Here is a 24,002-nt window from a genome sequence, read left to right on the forward strand (position 1 = left end):
TTGATTACAGTAGCAGACTTTTCATGATTAGTTTTCATTTCATTCTTGCACACATTCAACATTACCAACTTTGTTTTAAATAATTTGTTTAGATATATACAGATATCTTGTGTAGATATATACAGATCTTCTACAGAAATTGGTACTTAATGTACTATTTGCACTTACTGAGGACTGTAATCTGCTTGGGTAAAAGAGCTTTTCATTTGAACATCAGGATGGGAATTTTACATTTTGAGGCACTGGGGCAGTAGAGTTCATTAGACATTTGTGAGGACAGGGTTAATAATGAGTAGGACTTGATGCAAGGTAAGATAGTAGAGTATTGGGATAATGGGTTTATGGAGACTCATTGGTTTACATTTGGGTGAAAAATTCTCACCAAGGCACTGAAATCTGATTGGAAGTTGAACTGTAAAATTCCTTGTCTGCATGTATGCATTCCGATGAATTTACTTTCTTCTGTCTACTGATTGAAGTGATTATTTAATGTGTATGCTGGTAGCAGCCCTACCCTTTCTTTCATAATTGGTTAAATTGATGCACGTAAGATCAGCACTGAATGCTTGTTTTCTGTGTCATTTTCTGTTTTAACAATTTTTAAAAATTCAACTAGGTATTCTAACTTGTAGATTATCGAAGAAAAGTTAGGGTTGCTAAATTACCTCCCCCTCCCCCACCAAATCAGTAATCACCAAAGACTGCTAGTTGGAGCTTGATTTTAGACTCATTACTTTTCTAACCTTTGTTATGGTATTAACATAATGAACAGTATTTGAGGTTTTCTGGTTTGTTTTTCAGGTTTCATGCAGATTCTTTGACCAAGTCCACATCATCAGAAACTGACTGCAATGACAATGTACCTTCACACAAACCCCCAGCACCCCCTGCATCTAAACAGGCTATAAATGGCTTCTTTTCACAGCAAAGCTTTTATGATTCTCCGCCACCCAGAATTACTTCCACATCTACAGATTCAAGCCTTTACAACCTGCCAAGGAGTTATTCTCAAGACCTAATTGCTGGAACTTGCTCCCCATTGATTGCTGATAGTGAAGGTGATTCACGTGTATTTAATACGCCCTCAAGGATATCTGGTCTGGAAATTCAAATGAGACAGATATCTGTCTGTTATGATATTCCACCAACACCTGGAGGTACTTACCAGATTCCACGGCCTTCTATGGAGGGGACCCTGAGTCAAAGTTGCTCAAAGTTAGAACCTATACCAGATGTTCCTCCACCTCGCCCACCAAAACCTTCTCTATCTCATGACCGTTCACCTGTGGACACCTATTTTGTACCTCGATCATCCTCAGAGGCTGATACTAATTACAGCGTTCCCACATCAGGCAAAACTCTTCGAAGCAATACCATTGGCACTGTCGAAGGCCATTGGCTAAGAAAAGGTCGGTTCAATATATACTTTCTCTGATCTCTCTGTTTATTCACTGAATTCTACAAAGACCACGAAGGTCTTGGGTTGAATTGCCAGGTTGTACCGAGGTATCTGGTTGCAGCTGGGATTGCAAGAGTAGTGTGGTTGGCCTCACTATTCCAGGGTTAATGGAAGGAAAAGTAAAGCAGCTGCCTGTTCTGACTGCTACACAATGCTCTTTCCTGCAAAAATAATATATGTCAGTGTGGGCAGGATTGAGGTTAGTCTGTGATTCCCTCTGTGTTTGACAAATCTAACAGCATTTGCTATTGAGTCAGTAATAAACTCTCAAGAACTACTTGAGGTATTAGACATCCACACAATTATATTTGATCAATGCCTTTAGATGAAGTGTGGAAGGAAGTGGGGTTGAGGGAAAGTACTTTTTCTGAAACTTGAAGTTGTAACAAAAAGGACAAGTCATGAAGATTTTTTATAAAAGCCAAAATGTTGACAAGCTCATACTTGTCCAGAAGTATGACTCAGGAATAACATTTAGTGGTATGAGGAATTCTAGTGCTCAGATTCACCCTGAAATCTTTGCTGTCAAATGCCTTGTTACTGAGACTTATAGAGTGGAGACAAGTTTTGAAGGAGAAAATTCAGTTCCTGGGAAGAGCATCCTTTTCCATTGTAAACCTATTTCAGAATAATATATAATTTACATAAATATTAAAAACCAAGGGACTTGGCTTTCAGTGTTTAAAATGTACTCTACTGTATAAAATGCAAGTTGATGTTCATCTGTTGATAGACATGATTCAGAAATGCCGTTGACTGTTATGGCATTGCTTTAACATGGACAGATTTCTTCAAAGTTTCTGAAGAGAAATCTATTAGTCATGCCTCCATCACAAGCCTAACTCATGTCTGAGCTTGTCCATTAGCAACTTCAGTACATGTTTCTCTGAGCCTATTATGCAGCCATTATAAGTGAATGTCAGCTCTTTGGAACAAGGAACTATGTCATGGTCTCAATTGTATCACATAATAAAGAAAAATTGTCCCATTGTGTAATTCTAGAGTTTAATGTGTGGGATAGTGCCTCAGGCAACAGTGTTTATGAATCAATCATACTTTTTTCAAATTGTTTTGTTTCTAAGTTTGTTCTACTAACAATGTTGGCATTAACCTGTTTAAAGTTTCAGATACTTCTGCCACCAGTATTCTGGAGCTAAGCCAGCCAGGTGTGTGTTCACATACTGCCATTAATTTGTTGTCCGATTGGAATGATGTGTGATGTGAAGTGCTAACAATGCAAATCTTTTCATTTTATCCCACCCTCCTTCTCTGAAATATGTAATAATTTATTATATTACAACAATGTGTAGGTTCTGGTCTCCCTGCTTTGAGAAGGATGTTGTGAAACTTGAAAGGATTCAGAAAAGATTTGCAAGGATATTGTCAGGGTTGGAGGTTTGAGCTATAGGGAGAGGCTGAGTATGCTGGGGCTATTTTCCTTGGGGTGTCGGAACTGAGGGATGACCTTTTATAGAGGGTTATAAAATCACGAGGGGCATCGATAGGGTAAATGGACAAGGTCTTTTCCCTGGGGTGGGGAAGTCCAGAACTAGGGGGCATAGGTATAAGGTGAGAGGGGGAAAGATTTAAAAGGGACCTAAGGAGCAACATTTTCACGCAGAGGGTAGTGCATGTATGGAGCTGCCAGAGGAAGTGGTGGAGGCTGGTACAATTACACAACATTTAAAAGGCTGAATATACGAATAGGAAGGGTTTAGAGGAATAGGGGCCAAATGCTGGCAAATGGAACTAGATTTATTTAGAATAACTGGTCAGCATGGACAAGGTAGATGGAAGGGTCTGTTTCCTTGCTGTACACCTCTATGACTCTATTTTGTTGTATGATACAGGAAACTTGGTTTTTGTCCAATCTGAAAAACCATTTGTGCTTTGACGACAGCGGCTGAAGTCTTATTTGTCAAGTACGAATGTTGACACAGAGTTTGGCGATCCTGGATGTGAAGTGATTGCCACAGTGCAATATAAATGGCTGACTCTAATTGGAAAGTTGCAGCAGTCAGATTGTATTCCAACTTTTCCCCCATTTCAAGCTTTTTATCTTCCTGCAATAGTTTATTAAATCATCAAATTCAATGCAAGTTAAGTTAAAATTTTCCATTTGTGGTGGGTCCAGGTTAGAGTAATGCTTTTAATATATTATGCAAATGAATCAGAATTTCTGAAATATTGTCAGTCTTTGGGGAACATTGGATATGTTAACTTTAACTGGCAGCATCGTTCTCTAATTAGCTCATACGATGTAACCTCCTTCAGCTAAAACAAAGAATGCTGCTGTAACCAGAGAGAAGGAAGCATGCATGAGTGCATCAGTAGATTCCTCCCTTTGAGGAGGCACCTCATTTTTGTTTCTCCTCCTCAGATGGACAGTGTGCCACATAGCCAGTTCTTGTTATAAACTGGAATTATGCCATGCTGTGACACACTGTGTCCACACTGACTCACTGGTCGCTCTCCAGCCTTTTTAACATTTTCCTTTCCGAAATGAAAACTTGCTGCTGTATCTACTCTTTACAAAAAATATCAGGTCAGTAATGGAGTACATTTCTGCTTTGAAAAGCCTGTCAGTATGATATAGCCTCAAAATGAAAGAGAGTGAAGGCTGAATTAAAACAGTGTCATTAAGTACATCCTGTGTAATTGCATTCATAACAAAGCCATGTCTTTGTGACTTTAAAACTCTTATTTTCAATTATTGTAAAATTTTAGCACATGAACTTAGGTTGGCATTACAAAATTCACTTTTAGACATCTGCCAGTTATAGACAAATAGCTGCTTTTAAACGTATAGTATGTTCATCCGTTAAATTCTTAAAATTCTGTGTAATTCTGTAACAAAGACTATAAAAAGTGACATTGGCTTCCATTTTTATAGGGAAGCCATTTCAAAGGTTGTGGTTCAAACCATTAATTTTGTTTTTTTTAATTTTCTATTGCTAGTGTTTTATATTCCTTCTGGTGGGTTTGTTTTAGTAACCTCAATCTTGAAACCCCTTCTATTACAGACTGTGGTCCTCAAGATAGTTATGATATTCCACGAACATTTTCAAATTCAGTCGATCTTGGGGAAGGGTTTAGTAGCTACCTAGTAAGTATGTTCTATGTATATTAATGTAAGCCATCATCTGACTGTGTTTAATTATCGTTGTCACCATTTTGGTTTCAAAGCTTAAAGACACAGACTCGAATCTTCCGATTATAGGGAGAGGTTTCCAACTCAATTTATGTCACTGAATGATCTCGGGCCTCTGGTGAAGTCTGCACATGTCACTGCTTACATCAGAAGTTCACACTTTGGAATCCCAGTATTTCCCTGGCCACACTTCCATGATTCCAATGACAAGAGGATCAGATAGCCCGCACCATAGAGGCATGGGCTGTTCGCCTGATTTTTTTTTACACTATTTACTTAAAAGTTTCCGCAGCAATGTGCTTAATGAATTTCCAATTGCACGGTCTTGCAAACAGTATTCAAATAAGTACCTAGTTCATCTGTTTAGGGTGTATTTATTTAAGAAAACCTAGAAAACTCCACATTCCACCTGGATTATTGGTGTACATCTCTAACAAAGCAGAATGTCCTCCGTACCACACTGTAGTGTCAGTCTATTGCTCATGCTCTAGTCAGCAGTAAGGTTTGAACAGTTTCTGATTCTGAGGTGAGAATTCTGCCAAGTGAGTAGGATGATATTAGGAAGAATGGTGTCCTGTGTTTCTTTTTAAAAAAAAAACACAGTAAATTGATGACTTGAGTTAACTTTAAAAGAACTTTGTTTCTTCCCCTTTCAATTTTAAGCAAAAAAAGGGTATGATGCCACTGGCAAGTTTGTGTAATGAAGAACCTGACCAGAACTACGTACCTATGGATGCCAATTCTCCACCACGCCTTCAGACAACCAGCCACCCTGAACCAATCCAGGACACTAACTATGTAGCTATGACACCTGGTCCTTTTGATTTCCCTGCACTGGGAATGCAGGTCCCACCTCCGGCACACATGGGTTTCAGGGTAAGCCCAAAAACCCCTCCCAGGAGGCCTGTTCCTACTGCTGATTGTCAGCCACCACCAGTGGACAGGAATCTCAAACCTGACAGAAAAGGTAAGAGTAGTTCTGTATTGCCTTCATTTCATTCAGGTTGTTAGCATTTAACATGTTCTAAACACCTTTTGGGTGTAAAAAAAAAATACAAAATTATAGAACCTAAATATCTTAATATGCTCTGATTCATTGCAGAAAAAATTTGAAAAAGTGAACAATTTTTACTTGGACATTCAAAATCAAATTGATTTGAATTATTTGCTGTTCAGTTCCTTGCGGAGCTCCAACATTAAGTGACTCTAATTCCCGCGTTGAAGTTGGAGACTTTAGAGTGAAAATAGTTTGAAAATAGATGTTTGATTTGTAAAAGAAAATAAATTTTCATAGAAGCTACTAACTGAATGCAGTGCCAATTTGATTATAAATTGGATTCAAAATAAGTTATTGGCTTAATATATGGAAATCTTTTCCAGTAATGCTGATCAGAGAAATCTAGTTTTAATTTTTGTGGAAAATAAAGGTGTTACATGACCATCTGTAGTCTTAAATGCTTTTGTGTGTTTACATTAAATTACTTGCACCAGTGAATCATGCCGTATGCAGATTTTTTTTGAATGATTTTTCATTGTTCTGTCAGATTTTTCAACTTTTCAGAGTTTTTTAAGCTTGTGATCAAACGATGGTATTATCCAGCCAAATGTTGCACAATTTAATTCGCAATCAAAATTGTTTTGTAATTGACAATATGTTCGAACTCACATTTTTACATTAAACCACTTGATTTGTTTATCAGTTAGTGATATAGCTACTTTCTCTTAAGCTACTGCAAGCTTTAGAAATTGTGAAATGCCAAAATGTTCTGCTTTGTTTTTGGAATATTGTCTGTTTTTATAAAAATGATGTGTTGTTGTACCTGGGCTTTAAGTACACCTTGCTGCAAAATGCTTCTATTGTATAGCTATTATTGGTGGAGGATGCTACTAGCTGAGTTTATACTTGAATCACATTGCATTTGCTGCCAAGACCTTGGGTTAATTTTAACAATAACTGCATTAAAGTAATATGTAAAAATTATTTTTCAGTTTCGTTAGGAAGTGAATTGAAGTTTCTTGCATCACTATTGTCACTAGGCACGTTTGGCATCTCGATGCTAATATCTATCAGAAGAGGAAAGACTAACAATCTTCCAAGGCTGATTTTTCTTGCGTGGACATTCAGTATTATCTGTTACTCCCATCTCAACATCTGACCCTAGTTGTACTACAGCTCCAAATAATCTGAACACAATCCAAGTTTGAAAAGCCAAAATCTACAATTGTTTTGCTGGGTGTTTTTCACACTTACGTACACGCAGCACAAATATGATTTGTTATGGTTCAATAAAATCCTAGTGACAATGTATGCATGTTAAACTTCGAAGAACATTACCTGAATAATCTGCTTAAATCACATTTCTACCCACTGGCTTATTTCTTTATCCTTTGCTTCCATGCAATCAAAGCTCCATGTCTTGCAATGCCCCTGCTTCTCAATGGTAGACTGATGTGGTGATCAGAGTGGAGGTAGTATGTCACCACCATCCTTTGAGGGATAATTTTCCCCTCAAAAAGTACAGTATTCTAACCCAATAGCTTGATTGTAAATCAAATTTAAACTTCTAAATTGAAAGCAAGTTTTCATATACTGTTACTGAGCCGAAATTACGTTGCTACAGTGGCAGAAAACGGTCTATTTTATGAATTATTTTTATTTGGGTGCTTACATTTTTTTCAAAATGTCTGGCAGTTGCCTATTAAGTCTTTTATAAGGCCAAATTCCAATCAGAATAGCACTTTAGATTTTGATGAAAAATCTAATGTGGTGTTGGTATGTGATCACATTTAATGTGATAAAAGTGACTGGGTCAGTAACTATCAGTGACTTACAGTCTCATGTAGATTGAAAGACACACAATTTGTGCTCTTGTGTTGTTACCATAACTGGTGCTTGTGGTTTATTGATTTTATGGTACTTGGATTTGTGATCAGAAATGTTATCGCAAACTGGGAGTGTTTTCCCAATTGTTAAATAATGATGAGAAATACATGGATTGTCAGATTTGTGTGTCAACTTGGAAATGTTGGAATAGGGAGCATCATGTGTGGAATTAATTCCAGACTATCCACATTGTTTGAGTTTTGTAAATATGCAATTGCTGTGAGGTTTTAAAAAAAATCCTAGAAAAATCCCATGTGAGGCATGTCTGAAATTGTCTATTCGTTATCCACCAGGTTTCCTGTGAATTTTGATGAAACATATGCAAATGATTATGAAAGAAACCATATTCTCAGGTACATTTGGTACTGCTTAAGGTATTGTGAGGCAGGCGGTGTGAAATCTAGATTTCCTGATTGATTGGTTGATTTCCTTCATAGGGAGCAGATTATGTAAGATCGGTAATTTATTTTATTAGCCTTAATGTTTGGTATGGCTGTCTGGAAAAAAATATGATCTTGAAATCAATTTTTCCTTGGAGAAGACTTTGTATCTATTAGAAATGGGTGTTGTGATGAGCTAACATGTATATTTGTGCTGACCTCTGCATCATAAAATGCAATTATTATGTGGAATCAATGGCACTCACAAACAAACTTATAACATTGTAGTTCCAAATAGTCCTGTTTCATTTGATTGCATAGCAGTATTGTGGAGTGTAAAATCATTGTTGGAAAAATATAGTTTCGAATTTGAACTTTGTTTGCAGTTTTATCAATTGAGAACGCATTGTAACATGGCAAAGGAACTGTAGCAATAACTATTTTCAGAAAGTTTTTCAAATTGATTTGTTCCTGCTTTCAGTAAGCAGTTTGATAGGGTAGCCTATGAGGATTACTAATTTTTATTTGAACTTATCAAGGTAAAAAGATATACTTGTCTGATTACAGATTTTGTGAATTCTGTGGAAATTGTGGATATTTTACAATTGTGCTGTATGGTTATGCAGTGCAAAGCAGTTAAACACTTTCACTTGGGTCATTTGATGGGTTCAGTCAGGTCTGGTACGTCAATGCAGATGAAAGCTCCTTTTACCCTGCTGGAAAAATGAACTTTACCCCCAAACTGCAAAGAATGCTCCAAGTTGTACTGAAGTTTCTATCCTATTCACAACCCCACCCCTCCATTAACCATTTCATTGTTTTCCCATTTTGTACCAACCTTTTTTTTTCAGTTTTGTTTAGTTCTCACTGGAAACTGTATGTCAGATTCATCAAATGTCTTTTGCAAAAACCCTTGCAACCAATAGAGAGAAAAAACTCTCCTTCAGTCTGTGTTGGATTTTTAGCATATCAGCATGATGAAGTTCGTGCACAACTCCATTGTTAACTCTTTAATCAATCAGAGGAAACAAAAAGAACGTGCAGCTATCTGAGAAAGGCAGTGAGTTTATCATTGTGAAATGGGATTAACATTATTTCTCCTGCCCATCCTTTGCAAATCTCTGATAGTTGGCATATTATGGAGGGAAATGGGCAACTGTTATATTTATAGGTATAAAAAGCTAGTGAGAAAATGGCCTTGATTGGATTTTTCACAACAACTAAAGCAGCATTAGTGAAATATTTGGCACTGAAAGTAGTGAAGAGATAGCAAAATCCAAAATACTTAGTACAGGAAAGTACTTGAAAGGGATTAGAAAAAGAGAACAAAGAAAATTTACAGCCCAGGAACAGGACCTTTTGAATCAATCCAAATCCACTGTCTAAACCTGTCGCCCAATTCCGAAGCATCTGTATTCCTCTGCTCACCACCTAGTCATGCATCTGTCCAGACGCATCTTAAATGAATCTACCGTGCCTGCCTCTACTACCTCTGCTGGTAATGCGTTCCAGGCACAGGCCACCCTCTGTGTAAAGTACTTGCCGCGTATATCCCCCTTAAACTTTTCACCTCTCACCTTGAATGCATGACCTCTAGTTATTGAATCCCTCACCCTGGGGAAAAAGCTTATCTCTATCTACCTTGACTATACCTTCATGATTTTGTAGACCTCAATCAGGACTCCCCTCAAATCTCCTTTTCTCTAATGAAAACAATCCTAACCTACTCAATAGCTAGCACCTTCCTTACCAGGCAACATCCTCGTAAATCTTTGCACCCTCTCCAAAGTGTCCACATCCTTTTGTAATGTGGCAACCAGAACTGTACACAGTATTCTAAATACAGCCAAACCAAAGCCTTGTACAATTCTAACATGACCTGCCAGCTCTTATACTTAATACCCCGTCCGATGAAGGCAAGCATACCATATGCCTTCTTGACTACTCTATCCACCTGTGCAGACACCTTCAGGGTACAATGGACCAGAACTCCCAGATCTCTCTGCTCATCAACCTTTCCCAAGGCTCTTCCTTTTACAGTATAGTTGACTCTAGAATTAGACTTCCCAAAATGCATCACCTCACATTTGCCTGGATTGAACTTCATCTGCCATCTCTCCGCCCAACTCTCCAATATGTCTATATTCTCCTGTATTCTTTGACAGTCCTATATGCTTTCTGTTACTCCACCAATCTTTGTGTCATCTGCAAACTTACTGATCAGACCAACAATGCCCTCTTTCAGATCATTTATGTATATTACAAACAACAGTGGCCTCAGCACTGATCCCTGTGGAACACCACTGATCACCTTTCTCCATTTCAAGAAACTTTCTTCAACTATTATTCTGTCTCCTGTTGCGCAACCAGTTCTTTATCCACCTAGCTAGAATACTCTGCATGCCATGTGACTTCACTTTCTCCATTAGTTTACCATGGGGAACCTTATCACACGCCTTACTAAAATCCATGTATATGACATCTACTGCCCTTCATCTATCAACTTGGTCACTTCCTCAAAGAACACTCTTAAGTTGGTAAGACACAACCTCTCCCACATAAATCCATGTTGCCTATCGCTGATAAGCCCATTCTTTTCCAAATATAATATTTTTTTATCCCTCAGTACCTTCTTCAGCAACTTTCCCACCACTGACGTCAGGCTCACTGGTCTGTAGTTACCTGAAATATCCCTACTACCCTTCTTGTAGAGGGGGACAACATGAGCAGACCTTCAGTCATCAGACACCTCATCTGTGTTTAAAGATGCTACAAAGATATCTGTCAGGGCCCCAGCTATTTCCCCTCTCGCCTCCCTCAGCAACCTGGGATAGATCCCATCCAGTCCTGGGGATTTGTCCACCTTAATATCCTTTAGATTATCCAACACATCTTCCCTCCTTCTGTCGACATGATCCAGAGTAAACAAACTTCTCTCTCTAATCTCAGCATTCATCACCATCTGTTCCTCAGTGTACCACTGATGCAAAGTAATCATTAAGAATCTCACCCATTTTCTCAGGTTTGACACACAACCTTCTTTCCTTATCCTTTAGTGGACCAATCCTTTCTCTGATTACTCTCTTGCTTCTTATATAAGAATAAAAGGCCTTGGGATTCTCCCTATTTCTGCTTGCCAAAGCTATTTCATGACCCCTTTTAGCCTGCTTGATTCCTCGTTTAAGAATGGTCCTGCTCTCCTGATATTCCTCCAAGGCCCATTCTATTCTTAGCTGCCTGGACCTTACTTATGCTTCCTTTTCCTCTTAGTCATACGATTTCTCCTGTCATCCACAGTTCACGAATCTTGCCTTTCCTATCCCTTGTTTTCAAAGGGACATGCCCTACTGTTTTCAACCTATCTTTGAAAGCCTCCCACATCTCAAATGTGGATCTTCTGTCAAATAGCTGTGTCCAATTCACATTTCCCAGCTCCTGCCTAATTTTGATATAACTGGCCTTGGCCCAGTTTAGTACTTGTCCCTTAGGCCCACTCTCATCTTTGTCTGAGTATTCTAAAACTTACAGAATTATGGTCACTATTTCCAAAGAAATCCACCACTGAAACTTCTACAACCTGGCCTGGCTCATTCCCCAACACCAGGTCCAAAATGGCCCCTTCTCTTGTCGGACAATTGCCATACTGCTCTAGAAAACTTTCCTGGATGCTCCTCACAAATTCTGCCCCATCCAGTCCTCTGATACTAAGTGTATCCCAGTCAATGTTGGGAAAATTAAACTCTCCCATCACCAGCACCCCGTTGCCTCTACATCTTTCCATGATCTGTTTACCTATTTGTTCTCCTATCTCACGTTCACTGTTGGGAGGCTTGTAATACAGCTCCACCAGTGTAACTGCACCCTTCTTATTTCTCAGCTCCACCCATAACGCCTCACTGTTCAAGCCCTCCATAGTGTCGCCTTTAGCACAGCCGTGATGTCATCCCTGACCAGCAATCCAACTCCTTTCCCCCCCCCCCCCCCCTTTTACTTCCCTCCGTGTCCTGTCTGAAGCATCTATATCCTGGAACATTTAGTTGTCAGTCATCCTCTTCCTTCAACCAAGTCTCTGCAATCGCAATAATGTCATACTCCCAGGCACCAATCCAAGCCCTAAGTTCATTTGCCTTACCCACTACACTCCTTGCATTAAAGTATATGCGCTTCAGGCTGCCAGTTCTTTTGCGTTCATCTGCTCTCTGCCTACTCTTCCCCTTAGTAATGCTGACTTTGTGATCCTTAGTCTCCAGTTTCCACCTCACTGTCTAGCATTCTTCTCTTCTGGTTCCCAGCCCCCTACCACATTAGTTTAAAACCTCCCCAACAGCAGTAGCAAAAACTCCCCCCAAGGACATTAGTTCCGGTCAGGTTCAGATGGAGACCTCCATTTTGTATTGGTCCCACCTTCCGCAGAACCGGTCCCAATGTCCCACAAATCTGAACCCCTTCCTCCTACACCGTCCCTCAAGCTACATGTTCATCCTGCCTATTCTTTCATTTCTACGCTGGCTAGTAAATGGCACTGGTAGCAATCCCGAGATCACTACCTTTGAGGTCCTCCTCTTTAACTTCGCTCCTAGCTCCTAAATTCTGCTTTCAGGACCTGTTCTCTTTTTTTTTAACTTATATCATTGGCGCCAATGTGCACCATGACAACTGGCTGTTCACCCTCCCCTTTCAGAATGGTCTGCAGCTGATCGGTGACATCCCTGATGTGAGCACCTGGGAGGCAACGCACCATCTGGGGGTCTCGTTTTCAGCCACAGAATTGCCTATCTACCCACCTTACAATGGAATCCTCTATGACTATGGACTATGGGCTATAGGTCTTTTTCCGCCCTTCTGAACAGCAGTGCCCACCACGGTGCCATGATCTTGGCATCTGCTGCCCTCCCTTTGTGAGCCATCTCCCCCAACAGTATCCAAAACGGTATACCTGTTTTAGAGGAAGATGACCACAGGGGACATCTGCACTGCCTTCCTACACTCTTTCTGCCTTTTAGTCATGTTGACTATGCAATCTCGTATAGCCAACATTCATTTTTAAATTTCGTACTTTAGAAACAGTGTCCCGATTCATCAATTAGGTTAATGAAACATGCATTCTGGCAGAACAACCTGTAGATGACTGTAAATAGAGAATTGAATTGAACAATGAACAAATATTTGAAGAGTGGACCAGGGCATTTGTGGAAGTTCGTTCAGAATCCTAAAAGGGAAGGGCACCGGGATCCTCAACACCATCTCCACGGATCACAGCACCTTCTCAGGAAAGCACAGGAGACATTAAGAGTGGCTTTTTCCCTCTTCCCTTTCCAAAATTCCAGGCCCCAAATGTTTCTTCAGGTTCTTATGCTGCTTTTAAATTTAGTACACTGCTCACCGTACAATCCCCTCTATAACAGGGAGACCAAACTCTGATTCTATAACTACTTTATGAAACACCTCTGCTCAGTCTATAAAGTATGGCACCAAGCCTGTCACTTTAATTCTTTGTCCAATTCTAACTCTGATTTTGGTGTCTTGTACTATTCTATTGAAACTCACCATAACCTTGAAGATCAGAATTTGATCCTCCAAAGAGGTTCTTTACAGACCTCTGGACTTTGCATTGATTCTTAATAAATTCAGATTAAAAGTCCTCATTTTTTTTGAATAGCTGCAATTGGTGATGATTCTGCCCTTCTCATTTACAGGTTCTCCAATTGCATATTTGTTATGTCAGGTGTCCTGTTACCACCCTCTTTTGCCTCATATCATTACCCTTTTTGTTGTTTAATTTCTCATATCAAAATTATCCCTTTTTGTTATTTTCCCCTTCCCCATCCCTCCTTCTCAGCCTTGATATGTGATTAAAGCCTATTACATTCCTAACATTCCAGTTCTTACAAAAATTTCAGTCTGAAATGTTAACTATTTATCTCTCTTCACAAATGCTGTGTTTTACCTCCGATTTCCACCGTCCACACTTATATTTTCTTCTGCACTAATTCTTCCTGAAACTGATAGCTACATATGAAGCTCCACCCGAGATCCCTGAACAACATTTTTAGGAGCAGAAACATGCTGAATTTCTCCCCAAGGGGTGCCATCTTCACATTACTCAATATTGATATCAGTTCACTCTGCTAATTAACAATCAAATTCAGGAACTTCCTATCCTGTGTGGTCTCCTTGTTTGCTGGATTACGCAGTTGGGAAGTTCTGGCTACACAGTACAAAAAGGGCAGGTTCTTTTCTCCCTTCCCTCAGACCATAGTGAAGCCTTTATTTCACATGGTGCTTTACTCAGCAACTTATAGTGAACTAATGTCTCCTTGTCTTCAAATGAGAGAAACCAGTTTGAGTTTCTAGTGTCCTTGAGCTTGAAATCATTACTTTACATAGGAGTTGAATAGTTGGCTACTTGCTGCAAGATATTTTCTGAGGAAAGTGTTTAATCTTAGTCTGAATGGCAATGATAAATGTGGTTCGTTCCCAAGTAATTTTGGAGGTTGAGGCAATGGTTGAAATTGAGGATGTGGCTTTCAAATTTCTTGATGTCTCCAACAGGCTTTGATTGTTAAACTAACCACATAGGAGTGAAACTGTTTGTTGTAAATGACTAATAGACTAAAGGATGGATGATGTGGTTTAAAATTTACTTGTAACATAGATTTTTGTGCTACACTCGGCATTGTACCAACTTGGCAGTCATTTGCATTATGCAGACCATGAGGTGGCCAATGTAGAAAATGGAGATGCATCACCATTAGAGAAATGGGATGTCTTGGAGGTTGGAGCTAGGTGTATTGGTGGGATGTTGTAGAGGAAGCTTTGCTTACATCTTAGCAATACACAGAAGTGACTGCTGATGACAATGACTATCTGACAAGGGAAGTATTCCATTCCTCACCATAAGCAGCTCGCAATTCTGGTGACGCAATTCAAAAAGATTCTAAAAGAAAATGGATTTTCTTTTCAATTGACCTCAGTACTTCGCACCTGGGGGTAGACAAAAATCAGCCATTGCTAAGCTCGCAAATCCTGGTACAATATGTATCTGATATCTATGCACAGAACCAGGTTAGAGTGTGCAGTCCTTCTCCCTCTCACAATCTCCTTCAGATATTTACAATTCAGACATTTTAAGTGGCCATTTTTCATAGGAAACGACATCTGAGGGTAGGTGATGCCAGTAGAACTGTAAATCTCCAGCCTTTGGGGAAAAAAAATGATGGGAGGAAATATATTGGTGATTGTGACAGGAAGGTTCAGTTGTTTGTTTGGTTCAAAAAGGTTTGTCTGTACTCCTGGGGAATATTCTGCACTTACTTTGTTGTAATTGCCTGCTTTGTTCACAGTGCATAAGACATGAGCATGCTGTAGCTTCTTGCCTCTCTGTCTTTTTTTTAAAAAAAAGTGCTTCAAATCTCTAGCATGAGCGTGATGAAGACTGGCTGGTTGGCCAAAGGGACTTGTATTGCTTTTGATCGGCTGGTTAACACTTGCACTTGCAAATTTAGCAAAGCTAACTGGCTACACTAAAAGCCCAACATAACACAAACATTTTACAGAGCAAAAGTATAACCGAAGAGTCTTCTTTTCTCATCAAATAGGTCAAAGTCCTAAAATAATAAGAGCTAAACCTGTTTTAGAACGAACTGATACTCAAACCATAGGTGACTTTACTCCAAGACGACACAAGGGTAGGTAATATTCAGCATGCTCTATTAAAATGGCTTGGAACTTTAACTGACTAAGCTTTCAGTAATGATTGATACTATGCAATTAACTCTCCCATCAAGTTGCTTTCTTGTTCAATCATTAGATACTATACCTCTGTATTTTAGGCTTGTATTGCATATTTTGATCCCTTTGTAAGGTGACTAAATATTCCTGAATAATTTATTAAATTTGCTATTTATGAACCATAATTGTCTAAAATGATCAAATACTTAGTGCAACAGCTTATCTGGCTGTTATTGCAGTTGTTAAAACAAGGTTTTTTTTAATCATCAGTAAAGTAGTTCCATTTTAACCTTGAAAGCCAAACAGAAGGACAACTTTTTTGTATAGTTATTGTATCTGAATGAAAGCGAGCTATTATCTTATAACATCATACACTGATCTGAGGAGAACTTAATAAAATGCAAACTTTGTTTATAGTGGCCTCTACTGTCCAGATGAGAGCATGCAGAACAGCTACATCATCGTGAAATGATTTAGAGGATATATTTTGAATTCTAATTGATTTCGTTTATTTAAACTTGTATACAATTTACATTCAACATTGATATAAAGCAAAAAAATAATAAATTAAAGTACTTTTGAGCCTGGGGCAGCCAATGGAAACCTGCCTTGCGATCTCTTGTCTTCCACTGTTAGGACAAGAAGTATAGTGGTAAATACCTCTATTCTAAATAGTAAACATGCCACCAGCATCATTCAACATTTTGTACGTTGAATGTAAAATAATGACACCCAACAATTTCCCTAATCTTTTTACAGCAATTATATTGATGTATATTTTTTTGTACCACAGTTAAACCTACAGCTTCATCTATTTTGTTTTATTAGCAGGCAATATATAAAACATAAAACTTTAGTATGTGTATTTGGAAATGGGCAGATTTTAACAAAAAAGGATTTGGTATTCCTCTCCAGTTCAACATGACTGTGCTTCAGTGTTGTTTGGTACAGAACTCAAAGGAATATTTCAACTTGACTGCGTGAGTGATATATCAGGGACAATTTTGGACCTCTGATATTAAAGGAAGTCTCCTTAGCCAGCAGCACCCATCAAAAATTCATATATATGTCGCACATTTCTTTTCAGCATTTCATATGAATGGATGGAAAATCACTGGCTCTGTGTGCTTTCATTTCTGGTGAATGTTACTGGCCAGCAAAACTTCCCACCAGTATTTCTGGTTTGTAAATTCAGCACCTTGTCCACAAGGCAGGCTTTTTGCAGCACTTGATATTGGTACTAAAAGACCAGATGCTGTTGGTTTCTAATTAATACAGCTACATCATGAAATTTCCTGACTGGTTTGCACTCAACTTGGTTTAGCTGGGGACAAACACCAACAGTTTCCACAACACAATTGTTGATTCTAAGATTTTTGTTGATTCTCATATTGTGCAGTCGTCAATATAGTTTTCCAAAACTAGTTATATATTCAAAACATTTTAACCTGTATTTCTGAGAACCTAGGATGTTTACATGAAGTTAAACAAAGACAGTGTCAAGGATTTTGTCAGATCTTGCTCTTTCTCCTCGTGGAGAGATAGAGGTAGTTGGAATGCCGTATTTCTTGTTTTCCCAACACTTATTGAGAAATAGCTATGTTCTCCATCATGTCAACTAATTTTCCAGGTGTTACAATAATAATACATTGTGGTCCAAGAGCACAAAATGTAATTGAAACTTCTTAGTCAAATATATTTGAAAACAATGCATTGACCCACTGAATAGCGAGTTGCTGAAGCACCCAATGATCTTAATTAATCTTTGTCATATTAATTTTAACATGCATTCATACTTATCCAGTTTTAAATGATTTTCTAAATAGTAAACATGCCACTAGCACCATTCAACATTTTGTGTGCTGAACATAAAATGATGACACCCAGCAATTTCCCCATTCTTTTTGTACAGCAAGTATATTGATGTGCATTTTTTGTACCACAGTTAAACCTGCACCATTGGAAATTAAACCTTTACCTGAATTTGAAGAATTGCAGGAATTAGCTCCAGTCAGATCACCAGTGACCAAAACCTTTACCAGAGAGTAAGTCATAACTGTTGCTTATTACTATAATTGTGTTGCATATATTTTGTCATTGCATTTATTTAACAGACTTTGAATGAAATCAGTCTGAACACAATGACTTTACTTACTGTGTATTAATTATATATTTTACTGCTGATGGAATCAGAACAGTGTTAATAAAACATATGAAAGGATTTACCTGAACTCAGCATGGAGAATGTAGCAAAGGTAGCAGAAACTTGAGTTTCCCATTCTATTTCTGTTGCCAAACTGACATTCCACCAAGTTGTCTCATTAGTACTCTTCCACCTGAGCTGTCTCCTGATTTGCATTTGCCCCACCCACACCTTTGAATACAAACTACTTCTTATTCTGTTGGCCGTGTCAAATGATCTCCCCTTTAGATATATGATCTAAAATTTATTTGAATTCAATTCCCACTTTATGTAGGCTCTAGTTGTTTGCCAACTGACCTGGAATTTTAAATCCTCAACTGATTTATACCATAAAATGTCGGACCAGAGTAAGCATTTGGTCCATTGAGTCTACTCTGTCATATAATGAGATCATAGCTAATTTGATAATCCTCAACATCACTTTCCTGCCTTTTCCCCTTACATATTAAAAAATCTATCAGCTTTGAATATATTTAATCTCTGTCTGGGTTAAGGAATTCCACAGATTCACTGTCCTCTGAGAGGAACAATTCTTCTTCATCTCTGCCGTAATTGGGTGTCCCCTTGCTCTGAGAGTATACTTTCTGGTCCTAGTCATTCCCGCAGGAGTCAGTTGCCTCTCAGCATTTACCCTGTCAAGCCCCATAAGAATCATGTACCTTTAAATGTTTCTCCATTCACCTTTTTCTTCTCTTTAAATATCACTGTTCTGGAGTCAAGAGAATTAAAATTATATGCATTTGTTTTAAAATGGTTTGGTTTTTGTTTTTACTGAAATTTTTGGAGTTGTTTATTGTCAATTGTGGCTTGTTTTGCTGAAGGGATAGAAATACTCAGTCCTTTCATCAGTATCTTAAATTGATTTTAAAAACTGCTACCCAGAAAAATTAACTGATCTCTTGATTGAGTTCTATGGTATAAATGTGATACAGTATTGTAAAAGCATTTGATTTTCGTCATCACACCCTCCTCTGAATTGCTATAATAACAAAACAAATACCAGAATTTTATATGTGGCAGTTGTTTAACAAATCAACTAAAAGAATATAATTCGTGCAAGATGGAGCTTGTTTGTGTACTTTGTGGTTAATTTTGCAGCAAATTGTAGAGAAATACATCTGACTTTGACTAGAAACGTTTTCATTCTGAACTGTTTAATTGTTTAGATTGAATGCACAAATCCAGGTGTTACCTTTTCAGAATAAAGCATTTTCTTCATCTGTTCATTATTAACTCAATAAAATAGGCAGTAATAGATGTATTGGAATCTGATCAATTTCCATGCACTTGCTGTTTTTCTGTTGAATAAATATTCTTTTTCTCAGATCATATAAGTTACATTTTTAGTTTGTAACAGTCTATTGCTTGAAAGCTGTGTGCAAAACATTAACCGGTTGATTTATACATAAACTTCTTTTACAAAGATTAACTATCTTTTGGACTTGGCCACAGTGTTAGAATCCATCAAATTTGGTTGATTTTGGATGTTCTATTTAGATTCTTTTTAAATATGTAAAGTATCATTCAGAAAAGTACATCTGTGCATTTTCAAGTTCATTCTTGACAGTCAGCAGGTGGTTTTTCAGTCTCTCTAACATAGTGCTTTAACACCTGTTGATTAGCTTGGTTGTTGATAGCGAAGTTGTTGAGAAAACTATATCTCATTTCTGTTCGCAACACCATGCTTCAAGGTTTTACCTACACCACATGGCCTGCAGCAATTTAAGAAGGCAGCTCACCACCACCCTCTTGAGGGTATAGTATGCGATGGGTAATAAATGTTGAGCTACCAATGATACCCATATTCTAGCCACAAATAACAAAAACCTTGGGATAAGTGTAACTAAAAGAGAAAGAAAGGAGTTGCTTATAATATTGGATATAATTGTGAATCCTTGGATCATTTTGAAGACTAAATATCTTTTCAGAAGTTTTCATACCAAGATATTTGTTTAAAATTTTAGAAGTCAAACCTGTAATGCTGAAATTTACACATAAAGAATTTAACTTCCATGAGTATAAAATTAACTTGGGGCAGCACAGTAGCTCAGTAGTTCGTGCTGCTGCCTCACAGTGCCAGGGACCCAGGTTTGATTCCAGCCTTGGGCGACTGTCTGTGTGGAGTTTGCATATTCTCCCTGTTCTGCGTGGGTTTCCTCCGGGTACTCCGGTTTCCTCCCACAATACAAAGATATGCAGGTTAGGTGAATTGGCCATGCTAAATTCCTCAGTGTTCAGGGATGTGTAGGTTAGGTGCATTAGTCAGGGGTAAATATAGGATAATAGGGTAGGGGAATGGGTCTGAGTGCGTTAGTCTTTGGAGGGTCACTGTGGACTTGTTGGGCTTGTTTCAATACTCTAGGAATTCTATGAAAGTTTGTTTCATACAACCCTTACCTTCCATGAAGCAAACATCAGTCACAATCTTCAGCATTGCACATTGTGAGAATCTCTGAGATTTTACAACTCTTGCTGGAAACTAAAAGGCTCCTTCTGAGTACAAACTCTCCTTAGATGACACCTTTCAAACCTGTGACCTCTGCCACCTAGAAGACAAGGATAGCTGATACATGGAAACACTGTTACATGCAAATTTCTCTCCAAGCCCCACACCTTCTTGAATTGTAACTATATTAAAGTTCCTTCATTGCTATTGGATCAGAATCCTGGGACTCCCTTCCTAACAGCACTGAGTGTGTTATTACGCCTGAAGGAAAGCAGCAGTTCAGGAAAACAACTCCCCAACATCTCATTGGAAATCAGGGATTTGCAATGAATGCTAGCCTAGTCAGGGACACTCAAGTACCATGAGTGAATTTTTAAAAATACCCAAAAGAAACATGCAAGAAATATGTTCAGGAGTGGACCATCTTTATCTTCTATCGCCCTTATTTTCTAGCTTCCTATTTCTGGTTGGACCAGAAACCAAAAGCAAGTTGGATGATGAGCAGTATGAGCTGTTCTCAAGCTGACCATTGGGTGGTGCACATATGCAATCTAATTTGGACAATACAGTCCAGCTAATTGACCATTTGATACATAGAGAAACATAGACTTTTTAACTAAAATAAAAAACTGCAGATGCTAGAAATCTGAAAGGAAAACAAATTATTCAAGAAACTCAACAAATCTTGCAGAATCTGTGGAGAGAAAGTAGAGTTAATGCTTTAGGTCTAGTGACTCTGGGAACTGAAGGGTCACTGGGCTCAAAATGTTAACTCTTCATTCTCTCTACAGATGCTGCTAGACCTACTGAGCTCCTCCAGCAATTTGTGTTTTTGCCATACATTTTAACATCTAGTGGTACATTGTCTTAAAGCCTTTTTTAAGATCCCAGTATGTAGACTTTCTGATAACTCAAACCTTGTTTTCTCAAGTTATGGAAAACATAGTATTTTATGCCTCCACATATGTTTTCTGTAGATTAATTGTAGATTAGCACAATGGGAGAATTGCCCTCTCTTTGGAACAGTAAATGGAACATTTTGTATTACTACAATAACAGACACATGGCCTCAGTTTAGCCTCTCACCAGAAAAATATCACTGTTGACAGTGTGGTACTCCCTCAATGTCACACTGAATTGCCAGTGTGAAACATGCACCAAAATCTCTGCACTGAGGCATTAACTCATGAACTGAATCAGAGCAAATATTGTGCTAAGATTGTCAGTTAAAGTATACCATAGTGTTACTTCCACAAAGTATTTTCATTCATTTCAACGAAATTAAACCACTTGCATTCCCATTTTAAGAATTGAACACTTTCATCTGCCCTGGTATTGTGATCATTTGGCTATGTCTTGCAAAAATATTGGCCATAATTGGCCATAATTCCTGTAAATAACCTATTTTGGAGCTGTAAACTCTTTACAATGGTTCCTAATCACTACTTTTCTAATAATGTCTTATGTGATTATCTTTTTTCAATTCATGAATTGACATCATAATCCTAATGACCAAAAAAATGTTTTCTTGGCAAATTAATATGAAGACTATGTTCCAACGATTCTATTCTTTAATAAAGTTAAATTAATTGACACTAAAAACAAGGGGCAAACTTAGATTTATCTCTGCTTTTAAGTGATTCATTTGCATAGTTGATTTTAATTAACCAGAGTGATTTTTTTTAAAAGTGCGTGGTAAGTTAATAATTTGTGGTTTGCTCATAAATCTTCAGTTCAGTCCAATGCCTCACTGTAGATGTTTGTGAATCAGTTTAATCATTGCAAACGATTATCTTACTTATGGGAGGATCATAAAAGTGTAACTATTTGGACTGTTGCTTCTTTTCCTCCCAATTATCCCCTTAAGAATCAGCCTCTCCAGGTTTCCTGCTAATCCCCGGCCTACCTCCGTAGACAGCACTGCTTCCAGCACTGATTCACAGGAGGACAGTGAAGAAAACTACGTGGCCATGGAATCTGCTCCCTCCACAGATGATCCAGTATGTAATCTTCAGATTCATCGATTTTAATGTCATTATTATCATGATACAGACCCAGAAACTGGGAAGGTGATGCAAACTAGGTCCAAGATTATGTAGAATTCACAATCTAAACTTGCAACAATAACAAATGTTCTTCTAATTTTGACACGTTGAATTAATTCTTCTCAATAAACACCTTTTTTTAAAAAATTCTACCAACAAAAACAAATGCATAGCATCACGTGATGGAGATTTTAGTATTACTAAAGGTAAGGTATGAGTTAACTATAAATGTGTTTGAATCTTAAGGCGAGTTGTCCTTCCTTTGCAAAAAGGGATGGATTTTGTCATAATATTCCAAAATACTGAGGTTGGAATAATGTATTTGGAAGGACTCCTCATATATCTGAATTCTCTCATTTGCTAATGTTTCTTTTTTTAAACTCTTTATTCTTTAATTTTTTCCTTTTAGGATTTATACTAGAAGCTGCTTTACCTTTATTCTTGCTCCTCTCAAGGCATCAAAACTCCTGTTTTCCCTTTACTCTTGCTCTCACGTCTCATTACTTTTTTTTCATATTGTTCTCCCATCAACTAATATCCTTTCGTCTATCAGGATCTGTTCTGTTCCATTGCGTGGCTTTTCCTTGGAGTTTTCTAAAGTTTTCTACTTGCTATAGTTTCTCCTTTAAGTTTATCATTTCCTTTCTTCCTGTTTCTCTATATCTTTTCAGTGAAGAGTCCTTCTATTGTACTGTTCCTATTACACCCATTGAACGGGAAATAACAGGAAGGGAATGGACAGAAGAGATGAGGTGGGATGATTTTGGGACAACCGCTTTCATCTCTGTAAGCAGCTGCTTTTCTGTAAAATGACTTTTAATGAACTAGAGGTTTTTTAAATTGTGAAGCATTGTTATTTTTGGTCAGCCATTTGTGAGCATTCGGATGAGATATTATTAATACATGACTGATGTCAAGAATCTTTAGAATAATAACATTCAGAGCTATTTAACTAGTGTAAAACTCCCTTGTTTGGGTCAAAAGGTTCTGCCCCAGATATCAATGGCACACAATCTGGGTACCATTCAATTAATGTGGTACACCTTTCCTAAATTACTATGGCATTGGTTGCTGGTGATCACTTCTGGATCAGGTGACCACACTGTTGTACCTGCCACAGCTCTGAGTTGTTCCAGACATCTTACTTTCTAAAAACACACTGGATGGACAAGGCATAAAGTAACATCTGACTTTCACTAGTTTGTTTTTTAATTACATCACTGTCTTCTTTGAAGCCATCACCAGATGTATATTTTCCCTGTACTCAATTCAAGGTTATAGAAATAGGTGACTGTCTGTCTGGACTGTTATCTCTAACTCACTTATCTTTATGGTCACAAAAATAACAGGGCACAGTTCCCTCACAGCTCCAACAGAGTTTCCAACGAAATCAAATGTAAATGGCTTGACCAATATCATCCAATCTGGCACTCACTCTAGAAACAGTTCTTCAGTCAATGACTAAGTTTTTCTTTGCCCATTCTGCCACCACGAGACAACCCAGCACACAGGGCTTCACCACAACCAGCACTCCTTCATAATAAGGAAGAAATAGAAGCATGGCTACCTGATGCAAAATGGTTGATTATGATAGAGTAAATAATATATTGGCTTACAGAACTTTTGTGTGTGTTCTTATATGTGCATATGCAAGCACTAGTTTGAAGTAGTGGTTGGCTTACAAGAAGTTATTATGGGCTATG

At 38.1% G+C, this 24,002-nt stretch overlaps 1 protein-coding gene across 10 annotated transcripts in view; it reads left to right on the forward strand.

Annotated features, from left to right (window-relative positions):
• gab1 (GRB2-associated binding protein 1) overlaps positions 1 to 24,002 on the forward strand; it is a 223,190-nt gene that overhangs the window by 195,127 nt on the left and 4,061 nt on the right. For 5 of the 10 annotated variants that reach the window (XM_043674157.2, XM_043674158.2, XM_087980077.1 and 2 more), the window contains 7 exons: positions 802 to 1,409; positions 2,581 to 2,625; positions 4,483 to 4,565; positions 5,274 to 5,577; positions 15,473 to 15,562; positions 17,551 to 17,650; positions 22,122 to 22,254. In XM_043674157.2, coding sequence (XP_043530092.1) covers positions 802 to 1,409; positions 2,581 to 2,625; positions 4,483 to 4,565; positions 5,274 to 5,577; positions 15,473 to 15,562; positions 17,551 to 17,650; positions 22,122 to 22,254 — 1,363 coding nt within the window. The remainder of the gene's footprint in view (positions 1 to 801; positions 1,410 to 2,580; positions 2,626 to 4,482; positions 4,566 to 5,273; positions 5,578 to 15,472; positions 15,563 to 17,550; positions 17,651 to 22,121; positions 22,255 to 24,002) is intronic. The other 5 variants (XM_087980074.1, XM_043674159.2, XM_043674160.2 and 2 more) reach the window with 3 other exon arrangements.

Source organism: Chiloscyllium plagiosum, unplaced genomic scaffold, assembly GCF_037043375.1.
Source record: "Chiloscyllium plagiosum isolate Xiang-an unplaced genomic scaffold, Cpla_swu_hap1 HiC_scaffold_36, whole genome shotgun sequence".
Lineage (NCBI taxonomy): Eukaryota > Metazoa > Chordata > Chondrichthyes > Orectolobiformes > Hemiscylliidae > Chiloscyllium > Chiloscyllium plagiosum.